The sequence below is a fragment of the Volvox carteri genome (assembly GCF_000143455.1).
Source record: "Volvox carteri f. nagariensis unplaced genomic scaffold VOLCAscaffold_133, whole genome shotgun sequence".
In the NCBI taxonomy this organism is placed as follows: domain Eukaryota; kingdom Viridiplantae; phylum Chlorophyta; class Chlorophyceae; order Chlamydomonadales; family Volvocaceae; genus Volvox; species Volvox carteri.
This window is the reverse complement of record NW_003307676.1, coordinates 73627-86558: the sequence shown is the minus strand read 5'-3', so window position 1 is coordinate 86558 and position 12932 is coordinate 73627. Positions and strand designations below refer to the sequence as shown.

Genomic DNA, 12932 nt, shown 5'->3' with positions numbered 1-12932 from the left:
TCAATAACCAATGGCAAAGCCTTTTGGCAGCTTTTGCATGGTGGTATTCAGGTAATGCATGGTGTGGCCACCTCCATTCACGTTGCCGTGGCCCTGGTGGCCCTGGTGGCTGACGTGAGGATGGCTCCCCGAGGGTTTGCGACCCAGGGCGTTGTAGCTCGGTGCCGTACTAGGAACCGACGACTTAAGTGCGCCGATAAGGTTGTTAATTATCTGCAGGGCGGAGGACGAGGAGGACGAGGAGGGGGCCATAGTGTGGACAGGTGACGGGAAGTGTTATTGCAAGGAATCCAAACAAACAAGTTGCGTGCGCAGCTGATACAGCTGATAGCCTCAGTAGTCTCAATGCTAATCTCTTACGCAGATTGCGTTAAGCTCATGGCACCAAGGCAACGAATCCGTTCAGTAGTCACCTACCCACCTCCAGGTCACGCAGCAGCTTCTCGTCAATCAGCCCCTCCTCGCGTTTCTGGTTGAGCTGCTGTATCAATGCGGTGATATCCAGCTCCGAAGCCGTACCGGAGGCCAAGGCCGCAGCCGCAGCCACAGCGGAGCCGGCAGACGCGCTTCCCGCACTCGTTGACCGACCGCTGGGCGCCGGCGACACCCGGGCGTCGCCACCCACATTCACGCCAGCGCGCGGCGGCGCCGCCGGTGCCGGTGCCGGCGACGGCTCATTGGACCCCTCCGCCGACACGGGGGACACCTTGCTTGAAGATGGCGTGCTGTTAGCTGCACCGAGATGGGCCGCCTCCGTGCCGCCCACACTACTGGTGTTACTGACGGCCCGGCCACCGCCGCTGCTGCCCGCCTCACAAACTGAACTAGCATTGGACGAGCTAGGTGAGCGGCACTCGGCATTCACAGCCATATTGTGCTTCGATGAGCCGGCTGCGTTAGAATCGGGCATTGACGATGCAGGCTGCGCTGCGGGGTACTTGGTGGCGGCGGGTGCGCTGCTACTCCCGGCACCGGCGCTGGCGACGGCTGCGTTAACGCTGCCTCCCGCTGCAACGGCCGCAGAGTTATTGCTTCCTGCATTGGCTGACACTTCGGGAGATGAGGAGGCGCCGCCGCTGGCGGCGCTGGCGCTACAGGCGCTGACACACGCCGGGCGAGCGGGGCTCTCCCCGTCTTCGCTTTGGTCGCCATCATCCGTATCGTAGCCACCTGACGGAATGTCACAGCCGCTGGCTGCCCCTTCATCGCCCTCGGCTCCGTTCTCACCCATAGTTCGAGCCACCAGCAGCTTGCCCGCCTCCAACAAGCCGCGAATAGCACGTTCCTTGGCACGCCGCAAAGTTCTCCGCTGACGGGCGTTCAAACGAACCTGGCCGTCCGCGCCAGTGCCAACTGCAGCACCAGCTGCAGAACCGGCGACAGCATTATTGCTGTTGTTGTTCCGACGCTGCCGCGGACCCACCAGGCCGCCGCCCATTCCAAGCCCGTGCATGTGGATGCCGGTTTGGAGGTGGTGATGAGTGGGGTGATGTGCGGCCAGGGCACCGGATAAATACGCGGTGGGGTTCATCAGCAACCCCGCGCCGGATGACAAGCCGGCGGCGCTGGCGGCGACCGAGGCCATCACACCAGGATGCTGTTGCTGCTGCTGCATATCAGCCACGGCTGCAGCAGCCGCTGCTGCGCGGAGATTTTGTGAGGCAATGATGGCTCCATGAAGGGATTGGAGGCCTTGGAGCTGAACTTGGAGGTTCTCCGCAGCAGCCACAGCCATGTAGTCGTTGTCCAGGGACGGTGTCGCCACGTAGCAAGGCATTGCCGTTGGCATGGCCGACATGGCGGTGGGGACGTTGGCAGCTGCCGCCAGTTGTTGAAGCATGGCAGCGTGTAGGAGCTGCGAGGGCTGCTGCATGGCTGCAGCCGCTTGAGGCTGCGTCACGTGTTGTTGGGCCGCAGCCGCCATTGCGGCAACCTGGTGGTGGCTGTGCGGGTGAGACAAATGGTGGGCAATGCCGCTGCCAATCATGTGGGGAGCAGCACCAAACAGGCGCGGCATGGCAGCAGCAGGCCACATGTGCTGATTCCCAATACCAGCCGCCGCCGCGGCGGATGCATCATAAAAGCCCCACGCTGCCGACGCCGCACTGGCAGCCGCAGCCGCGTGGCTGCCCATATGATGCGCCATGCCGTGCGCAACGAAATTGCCATACGGTGGAAGATCGACGTCCCCGCTGGACAGTCCTACACCGTCGGTATCCAAGCCCCCGGAGGACAGCGTAGCCCCGGAATCGTCGTGAAGGGTCATGTGGGCCTGATGATGTACTGCGGCAGCGTTGGCACTCAGGGCATTGGCCGCGGCTGCGGCAGCAGCAGCACCCGGGAGAACAACACCAGAGCTAGAGGTCCGCCCGGATGCCGCCGCCGGGCCCAGAGTGCCCGATAAGGAGCTCCTGGGCGGAGGGGTTACCGAGGGTCCCGTGTACGACGTCCGCGGCGTGGGTCCCGAAGATATGTTGTTGACAGCCGCGGCGGCAGCGGCGGCGACAACTGCGGCTGCGGCAGCTGCAGTGGTTGGGTCCAATGCCTCGCGAGGGGTGGCGTTGGTTGAAGCATTAATGGCTGCTGGCCGTGCTGCAGATGAGCCGTACGACGCCATTGACGGGTCCGGTGAGAGTGACGCAGGCTGGTGCGGTAGTGGAGAAGCTTCAGGGCCATCCGCGGCACTTCGGACATAGGACGGGCCAGCGGCGCCAGAGACACTGCTCGGGTGTTGGTACGCGCCGTGAGCTGGAGTCTGGTAGCCCTGCTGGGCGTTCAACTGTCTACCGGGTACCCGCGCTCCGGAGGATGCCGAAGGTGGCTGAGGAGACACAGAAACGTCGCTGCTGTTACCGCCGGATCCTGCAGCTGCTGCTGCGGGGTTGGTGCCTGTGTTTCGGCCCACAAGAGCCGTCATTGGGGGGAAGGCACCCACGCCACTTGGTGGGCCTCCGTTGCCCGATGATTTGCGCGGCCCAGGCTTAAGAGGTGACGGCTGATAGGGACGGCCCTTGTCTCCCGCAGTGCTGCTGCGCGGCTGCTTCGCGCACTGCTGCGGCGGCGCCATGGGCATTGCCAAGGGAGGAGCTCCGGATGCGAAGCCGTGCGGCGGAGGGCCTGGCATACCTGGAGGAGGTCCGAACGCATTAAAGCCGTTGAAGAGGGGGTGGAAGAAAGCCGACGAGCCATCGGGGCCCTGCGGTCCGCCGGGGACCTGAGGCGCCCCGGAGATTGAGGTCGGCCGCATCGACGGAGCGCTAGGGCCTTGCGGTGGTGGGGGTGCAAAGGGCCCGGCTGAGGGGTGCTGCGCGAAGGGCGTCTGGGGGAACATCATAGCTGTGTGGAGGGTAGAGGGGGAGGAGAGGCGGAGAGCGAAGAGCAAATCCTTGAATGCGGTTTAGATGTGTGTTTGTAGTTTAGGTGCGGACAAGTGCTGAACGGAACTTACATCAGCATCGACAGAGAGTTATCGTTTTGCAGGGGCTCACGCATGCACGGAACTACGTGTATACGGGGCTACAGCAGATGACGCTCATTAATGACCTTCCCGCCTGTCCGACACCCTCAGACTCACCTGTTGGCGTGCTGACTGGGCTTCCCATGAGCGGGGTCAGCCCACCCCTCGGACTGTCTGGTGCCCCGGAAAGCATCACAGGGAACATTACGTAGCCGGGTGCAGGCGTATATGCCATCGCCACTGGCACGTGCACTGGCGACGATGGGCAGCGAGGACTGTCGGCGCCAGAAAAGGAGTTGTATAGTCTCTACAGGAAAGGTGGGAAAAAGGCACCTAAAACACCCAAGCCGGAAACGGTAACCTCAGTGCAATTGAGGAAAACTGCAGCAGCCAAAGCAACAGCATTAAAACGCTGCAATGAACTATGAGCGCGACATCCCCCTTGTATTGTAAAGACAAGTACCGTATGCCCCACTCAAATAAGGAAGAGGTGTCAGCCCGACTCTGGGAAAGTCATAGGCGGAGACGCGACAAATCAGGCCATCGCACGCTGATGATAAAATAGGATATTTTGTATAGCCTCGGGCGCCTATGTTGCTCAAAACGGGAGACCAGCCGAACCGGCGAGAACAAAGCTGTCGGTTCTTGGTCACGCGAGTTGCAGCACTGCAGGCGCCTGAGGCACATTTAAACATGTGCATCAAACGCAGCATGTACTTACCGGACTTTCAGGGTAGATGTGAAGTGGTGTTCCAGTGTAGGAGTTCCTCCAAAACCAGCTAGCTGCGCCACCGTGGCTACCTGTGTGCGAGCGCACATAAAACGCCAGACAGCGTGGGAAACAACCTGATTAATTGTCAGAGCGAAACACGATCCCAACAGGTGAGGCCGAACAGCTGAAGCGGCGGGAAATAAGCTACGAAGGAAAACTGAAGAGCCAGGATTGGCTAAAACGGAACCTAACTGGTGAAACGTTCTAAAAGAAGTCGCACCAGTGAAACAGAAGGGCTACAAGCAAAGTCACAGCACCAAGCTAGAATTAGCAATTAGACAACATTGCTGCGTCTCCCACGCAGCTGCCACATAACCGTTGCCCAAAGTGTAATATGCTATAAGAAGTAGACAACTGATATCACTGATGAGTGCAAGGAACCTGCGCGGTCATACAGCCTGAGATAATTGGTTTGCGCGCGCTTACCTAGGTTGCTGTGATTGGTTGCATCGCCCTGTAATTTTCTTGGGCTCCTTGCGTCTTCTTTACAAATACGGACTTTAAGTTGTATGAAGGCCTGTTTATATTGGACAAAAACCGAATGGGCCGACCCGCCTTTTTTCAAGTGCCCCCGAGTGCACGGACACCCGCGAAATGCGCCGTGCCCCAAACCCGGACATAAGACTCGGATTATAAAATGGACTCTGCCTTCTTAATGGACAATATAAAATAAACTTTCGAACGGAAAGCTTCGAGCCAAATCACCTCCAGTTGAAAAAGAAAGTTCACAGGCATTGACGATGGACCGAGCTGCAGTGATCAACATAGATGTTCATGTTCAAGCGTCCTACCTCATGGGAACGACCGCTGCGAGTCTCCGGACCGGCACTGCTAGTGACGTCTGCCTCACCCTCCATTCCCGCAGTGATTCTAATGGCACAACGAAGAGATGCTTGGAACTGATGGCCGATGCTGCGATAACCGAGGCAAAGAAAGGGAGTCTACGGGACACTACTGTATTCGGTTTCTTCCATTTCCAACGAGATTTTGCAAATGCGAATTCAGAATGTAGTGCTGTAATCTACTCTTTGGCAGGGACATCTTTAAGCAATCTGATGGTACCGAAGATGAAGTTAGGAAAGCGCACTTGAAGCCGATTCTCAATACCGCCGTTCTCCATGGTTTACCGTCATCCGCCTAAACGACACACTTACCAGGGAATTAGACGGCCATAAGCTATGGCATAGCCATATGATAACGAGGCTTATAACATACACTGCACCTTGCAATATGGGGGCAAGTTTGCGTCGATAAAAGCCTGACGTTTTCTATGCCAAATATGCAAATACACGACTGCACCCTAGGCGATTGAGGTGGCTCGCGCCTAGCCCCGAAAGCTCCCATCGCGGCCTTTACATGGATGGCCGGCCGCTGCGGTTGCTTCCAGTGCATAAAGATACGTTGGGTGGTGTCAATTACTGGGGAACATGTATGCCTTAACTTCAGTTCCCTGGCGCCAGCGTTCTCGTGAGTAGCTGGGGCGGTGTCCCTTAGGGCGTATCCCTTGGTGGCTTTGCTTCCTGCCCTCTTCTCCCTATTACCCCACCATCAAAGGTGCTGGTGGGAACTGAGGCGTCAACGAATAGCGCACGTTGACCCACAATTGGAGAGTAGGCTTCGATAACGGTAGCTACAGGAGACCAGGTCTTCCCTGGTGCCTAAACTGCATCATCGAAGGTGCTGACCCACACAGTCGCAGTTTTCGGGCAGCATCTATCTACCGTCCGCGTCTCACGTGTCGCACTGCACTTTGGACGCGTCGGTCCAGTTGCAGCAGCCCGTTAAGACTGTATACTAGGCTGAGCCTTCCTGGGAATAGCTGTCGAGGTCAAGGTCAAGGACAAGGTAGCAAAAGCAAGGACGGAGATGCGTCTCATCCTCGGCCGCGGGGCGGGGCGGGTTGGGGAAAGGAAGGGAACCGGGCCCCCTCCGCCGCCGGCTACTTATCTGCAGGTCCAAGGATGTGCCTGGCAAGGTTCAGGTCCAGGGATGGAGGGGGACCCTATTGCGCACCTCGCCCCGGTCACTAATGGATGGTTACCGGGCCCATCTTTGTGATGTCGTACGCAGGTGTATGGCATGGACCCGCTTTGTGTTTGCCAGTGGACGAAGGCGCGAAACGGTAGTGTGTGACCAATTGCAGGGTATTCACGGCATGGTGTTGCTAATACGAGCGCCATAGGGCCCCACCGCGTCAACGGGAAAGCCTCTGGCCTCATATCCTTGAGGAGGTTAAGTCCCTCATTCAAAGCTCAACTTCCTGTAAACCGCTTGCCCCATAACCCTATGCCTAGATCGCACGTGAGCCACATCCAGCCATGAAATGGGAACCCGCACGTCTGTTGAGGATGTTGGAACGTATGTGGGCTCACCGAAATTCAATTACCCCCTTTGGACGCTAGTCTGGGCTGATGTGCGGTGCTTTCCTTTCCTCCGTGGCTTTTAGGCGTTGTAGTATTGGCCTTGGGCCTTCGGCTCGTATGGGTAGTCTTACAGGTATGGGGTCACGCACCCCCAACCATGTAACACACACACACACACATCCAGCCAGTGCTATCATAGCCTGCAATGGTGGTGGCAGCCCCATCTCCTTGTGGTGGCGGAACCCCCAACTCGCAGCATTTAAACGTCAGCCCAGCTCTGGGACCCAAATCAACATTGCGGGCATTGAGATCAGGGGCCCAGAGAGCGCCAACAAGGTAAAGGCCAGCAACGTGACACACCTCCAAGTGTGGAGGTGATCAGCTCCTTCTACTGGTTTGTTTCTCCGGAATACATCTGTACGGGCGCTGTACAAATCCCCAGGTCCAGTGAATCTCCGGTAATGAGATTCCTCTCGAGGCCTGGGTGGCCGCGGGTGGAGCTAGCTCGGCGTGCGGACTCCCGCATGCCGCCACCCACGTGTGACATATGCTAGGTACGTATCTTTCGTGCCCTTGCACCCACCCATCCAGATGTCACGCGGTGTGGGTGAACGTCCCCAACTACAGCGGTTGAGCCATTCCATCAGCGATTTGCCGTGATGGTACATAATTGATGATCAGGTGTTCCCGGACTCCTCCACACCTGAATCTTCCAATGTACATATGTCAAGTTTGACAGCCGAGAGATTACCTTATGAGGTATGTGAAACATGTTAGGTGACATCAAGTTCCCGGCACTCATAAGTTCCCGGCAAGCGGTTATCCTGAACGTTGTGTCAGAGCGCTATGGTCGGTTTCTAACTGAAAACGTGTTGCGCAATAACATTATAATCCGCAAGAAGATTCCATACGATACATATCCATATTTATTAATACATGGATAAGTACTGAGGTATTACAACCTATTGCTTGGTTGTACAGGTGAAGGACCTGCAATTCCTTCGTTTTCGCGCCGGCTGAGTTGAGGGCGCGATGCATCTGTGCTCAAGCCCCAAATAATTATATAGGGCAAGCAGAATCATATGGCCAAGACGGCAAGTTGCGCTAGCAGTTGCGTTTCGATACGGGAAGGTAGAGGGTGAGGGTGAGGGCTGTCTGAAAACCGAGTTTTGCGACCAAGTTTTCAAACTGTTTCCTTCCCTAAATACAGAGTGAAAGGTTCCATACCGCTTTCCCTTAGACGACATCGAGTCGCGCCATCATTGAGGATACGAAACGGCACAGCCTTTGCGAAGTTACTCGAGTGCTGACGCCGGGATTCGATTGGCCCTGCGCAAGCGCCAGTGCGGCTACCCGAACGTGGCCAGCATCGAAAAACACAACAACAAACCAATTTTCATCGTACCAGGTGCTATGAAAGTTTGTTATCTAGCAACTTCAGCTCCAGCCCCTTGCCCGTAGCCCTTCCTAGCCTAAACCTGCCGCGCCGTCGGTCCCCTGCTACAGCGCGCCCACGAAACTGCGAACGACCTTTTTCTGGCCCTGTGTCGTCATCAACAACTTTAACGCAAATTAAGGTTAATCAGTTTTATTTAATGCTACAGTGAATAGTAAAGAAAAGGAAAAGCTGTATCCATGAGGCACCGCTACGCTGGAGGACGAGGAAGAGAAGTGTCCGCAGCAGCGCCGCAGGTCCCCGCACGCCGATGTCCAAGTCAACCATCCAAGTCCTTTCCTCTCGTGGATGAACTTCCCTTATTAAGGAAACTTCCACATTAACTGACTTGGGCCGGCGGTGAACCCAGGAGGACAACGTCACGGGCAACAAGACCAACCCCGCTAACGCCCTCCACGTTTTTCATTTGGCAAGCGCACATAACTTGCACCATACTGACATCCTTTACGATTCTTTTGCAACAAGATACAGTTAAGCGCGTTAGCGGCAGTTTTCCATTGTCTACTTACTGGACCAGAACGGACTGCGCGATCCAGAGAGCTCATGGCACCACCGCCGCGGTGGTTGAGTCCGTTGGGTCGCTGGATGGAAGATGATAGTGACAACTTCTTCACCGCGTGGAGAGACGATCGAGGAAGGCGCGGAAGGCGCGTGCACACACATACCTGACGAAGCGGCGTCGCATTACGCGGGAAAGCACCCTTAGCCATACAACCCGAGACCACCTTTGCTAATACGATTCCGTGGCACGAATAAAACAACTCCCCGCCCCCACTAGGGCCGTATTGAGTGGGGTGGTCGACCTAGCAGCTGCCGCCATTACCTCATTCCACTCGACAACTGAAGGGTCAGGAAAGGAAGAGCTCAACCTAGGAGAAAGGGGGACGAGCCAACGTCCCTAGACGAGAATCACCCAAGGATAAATTCTCGGCCCATCCCCATCCCCACCACCACCACCACCACCACCACCAGGTGGGCGGCGAAGAACGAAAACGGGAAGCACAACGAGAAGAGGGAGGGGCAAGCAGCAAGCTGTAACCTCTTGAGCACTGGCCAACCAAGGCCAACAGCTGCGGCGAGGAATGCCAAATAAAGTGGGAACGAAGGAAACGGGGCGGAAGACGATCGCCAAATGCGGAAAGAGAAAGACGTGTGAGGCAACGGCGTCAGCTCTACGTGTGCTCCAGGCGAGGAGACTCATCATGAGGTATAAGTGCTTCGAAGTCCTTAAGAGTTCTCCTTTACTCAACAGCCGGTGCGCACAGAACGACGTGCGGTATCCAGATATCCAGATGGCAGATCTCACTGGTGGTAATTCTCTCTGGGCTGGGACACCTTTCAGCCGACTGACTGCTCGGAGGTGGAGTTGTCACCGAAACCGGAAATGCGCGCCATGAAACGCACCACTCGAGGCTTACACATATGTGGTAGAGCCAAGAAGCGCGCTTCCCTGGGAAAGCGGAAAGCAGCTTTCGCCCTTCGAGAGCATCCTAATTCGTATTCCCCTGACTTGAGGCACCGACCTTCCTGGTTCTCTGGTTCTCTAGTCCTCTGTGTACGGAATGATACACGGAGCTCATACCCACCTCTGTGGTGTTTGACCGACATCACATAAACGCACTCACACGTACATATGCACGCATACATACATACACACATACGCGCGCATACACACCCTGCCGTCGTGCGGTGGCATGCGGCATCTTTCACTCTGTGGTCTTGTGAAAGCACCAGCAGACAAATGGCTGTCAAGGCCTTTCCCCCCCACGATACACACGCATACACACATACAGCTGAAAAGGACACGGAAAAGCTCACGCGGAGGACCCCCTTCGCATCACAACACAAGAAGAGCTGCATACGTCCGGGCACATCCGGGCAGGCAGCAGCACATCCACCCAACGACATCTCCTCCCCTTCGAACCCCTTTGCAGCAACGTTTCCTCCTGCGCCGTTATCGCTCCTGCTGTCCTTCCCCAGGCAGCCTGCGGCCGTCCAGCGCCGCCCCATGGCGCGGCTCTCCCTCCTCCTCCCCTTCCCCGGGCTCTGTTCCTCCCCTTCCTTCCCCACCCTCTCCCCCTCCTCCGCCTCCTCCGCCTCCACCCCTTCCTGCAGATGCAGTGATCCGCGGCGGCGCCGTCGTCTCCCGGGTGTTGTGGCCGCGGATGTACCAGTCCGGCCAGCAGTCCCCCCAGGTCAGCCCCCGAGCCAGGCGGTAGGCGGGGGCGCCCATCCAGCCGCGGCGAGATGACTTGGCCACCACCTGATGACGAGAATGATGAGAATGAGTGGTTGTGCCCCAGTAGGGGGTTAACATTTGTTAGGGGTTACATGGAGGAGTCCCGCAGGAGGGGGGGAGGAAAGGGGCCAACAGCAGCAGTAGTACGATGGAGGAGAGGGAAGGACAGGGGACTGCGCCGTCCTCATCAGACAGCGATGTGAAGTGAAGTGGAGCCAAGATGGGAGTGGGCTGCGCGGGGTGACGGGATGACGGGATGAGGGACTGACTGTCCGCGAGGGCCGTAGTGCCGTACGTAAGGGGGCCGCCTGGTACTGCCCACACCCCCCAGCCCCCCACCCCTGAAGGGTGTACTCCTAATCCCCACCACCCCTAACGCTGCCACTTGTGCCCCCATCGCCACCCCCACCCCCACCACACCTCCAGTTTGGCTTTGCCATCCAACCACACCTACCTACCTACCTACCCACCCACCTACCTACCTACCTACCTACCTACCTACCTACCTACCTACCTACCTACCTACCTACCTACCTACCTACCTACCTACCTACCTACCTACCTACCTACCTACCTACCTACCTACCTACCTACCTACCTACCCACCTACCTACCTACCTACCTACCTACCCACCTAAATACACACCTGCTGCACCAGTCGCCCCTCAGGCCGCCCTGAGCTCAGTGGCTGACACAGATCCGCCTCCACGGCGACACCGCCATCCACACAGCCTGTCGTACGAACCGCGCCAGCAGCGGAAGCGGCGGCGACAGTAGAGGTGGCCGAGGAGTTGCCGGTAGTGTTAGCTCCTTCCCCCCCCATGTCACCCCCCTCGTCCGGGTAGTGGTGTTGGGGCCCCACACACATGTCCAGAATGGCGTGGCCCCCTCGCAAGCGAGGTGACCGGACCAGGCGCCCCCACACGTACGACGACGCCTCGGCGGCCTGCAGTGCCCCACTCGTGGTGGCGGGGGTGGTGGTGCCCGGGCCCGGCGAGGGGGCAGAACCCTGCATGGGATACGTATGTCCGTGTGGGTGAGCACCCGGCGGGTGGGAGGACAGTGTTGTGTTGTGTTGTGTTGGTGAGAGGGAACAGCACCCACAGCCTGTGCATCGCCAGTAGGTATGGCGGGATGTAAGTGCCCGTGTGCCGGGGGGTGGTGAAAAGCAATGGACACCACAGCAGACAATGGCTACCCTGTAATTCGTTTTCATGTTCAGGGTACCCACCCCAGGTCGGAGGGCCCTTTCTGATCTCTTTTGCCCCCCCCCCCTCCTCCCCCTTCCCCTCGCAGGTCATCGCACTTCAAGAACGCCTTTTGGTCAGTTCTACGTCTGGTACACTCTTGCCCTGGCAGCACCTTCACTCGTTCGTGGTTCGTCTTCCTCCCCCTTCCCCTCCTCTGCCCGGGCCTGGAGGGCCCCGGTAGCTCCCCGGCCCGCCGCCCTGCACCCGCACAAGAGCTCCCCTGACCTCCCCCACGCTCCCCCAGACCAGGAGGAGGTCCTGCGCCCCCACCTCCTCCCCCACCTCCTCCTCCACCTCCTCCTCCACCTCCTCCTCCTGCTGCTGCTGGTGCTGCTGGAGATGATGACCGTCAGCTTGCCGCGCAGTGACGTGCTGTCTGAACTCCTCCTCGACCTCCGCCGCCTCCTCCTCCTCCTCCTCCTCCAGGCCATTGTCCGCACTCACGCTTCCCACGCGAGTCGCACTGGCCCCTGTTGGCCCGGGGCTCCCGGGGCCGGTGCTGTCGGCACGGTCGCGTCGGTTAGCGGCAGTTGGCCACACCCGCGCCGCCGCGGATCCGTAGATGCGATCCACGAGCTGCAGCTCCACCCTGTCGTACTCCTCGCTGCTAACATCAGCACGGGTCAGCCGCTGTTGCTGCTGGCTGCCGTACGAGGGGAACGCCGCGGAAGCAGCCGCCCCAGAATGGTGTAGGCACGGAGAAGATAGACTCATATCCAGATCCAGATCCTGTCGGAGGGCTCCTGCTCCTGCTCCGAAACCCCGGTCGGCAGCAGCAGCAGCAGGAGCAACCCGAGTGGAATCCGCGGAGGCTACACCGCCCTGGCGACACCGTTGGCCGATCGCGGGCACTGCATCTCCTCCTCCTCCTCCTCCTCCTCCATCACCACCATTAGCTGCTAACGCTGTTGGGCCCGCTAGGTGCGACATGAACAGTTCTGCCACTGCGGCATCCAGTCCGGGGGCTCTGCGGGAGCTGCTGCCGTCACCACTATCGTCACCACTATCGTCACCACCATCGTCATCCTCTGATTCGATCGTGCCCGCGTCCGCGCCCTCCAGTGCTGCTTCCTCCTCCGCTGCATCGGCGTAGCTTGATTCGTCTCCCTTTCCTCCAAGACTTGCCCATTCGACTCCTGCGTCCTGTACAGAGATGGAGACATACACAGAAGGAAAGAAGAGGTCGATCGGTGCGCTGCACGTACCAACGGTCCGCACTAGGTGGAGGGTCACTCGGGAGGAGCGGCCACCAGTGGGGGTCACGACAAGAGGGTGCATGCGTACGTGAGGGGGACTGGGCGGGGATGAGGGGGGGAGGGGGCCGGAGGGGCTCCCCCTCATCCCTTCCCCCTATTGGCGACACCCCTTCGGACCCCCAGCCCCCCGTCTCCCCCC

General features: G+C 58.5%; 2 protein-coding genes across 2 annotated transcripts in view; both read right to left on the bottom strand.

Annotated features, from left to right (window-relative positions):
* VOLCADRAFT_120114 (uncharacterized protein) lies at positions 1 to 7260 on the bottom strand (the record flags this gene model as incomplete). The annotated part of the gene is made up of 5 exons (XM_002959189.1): positions 1 to 213; positions 422 to 3336; positions 3575 to 3764; positions 4179 to 4258; positions 7176 to 7260. The coding sequence occupies 5 exons, from the start codon at positions 7258 to 7260 to the stop codon at positions 1 to 3; spliced, it is 3483 nt and encodes a 1160-aa protein (XP_002959235.1).
* Positions 7261 to 8957: 1697 nt separating this feature from the next.
* Positions 8958 to 12932, bottom strand: part of VOLCADRAFT_120113 (uncharacterized protein) — a gene marked incomplete at both ends in the record, with an annotated part of 12432 nt that continues 8457 nt past the window's right edge. Inside the window, 4 exons of the mRNA XM_002959188.1 lie at positions 8958 to 9118; positions 10152 to 10311; positions 10934 to 11296; positions 11820 to 12673. Coding sequence (XP_002959234.1) covers positions 8958 to 9118; positions 10152 to 10311; positions 10934 to 11296; positions 11820 to 12673 — 1538 coding nt within the window. The remainder of the gene's footprint in view (positions 9119 to 10151; positions 10312 to 10933; positions 11297 to 11819; positions 12674 to 12932) is intronic.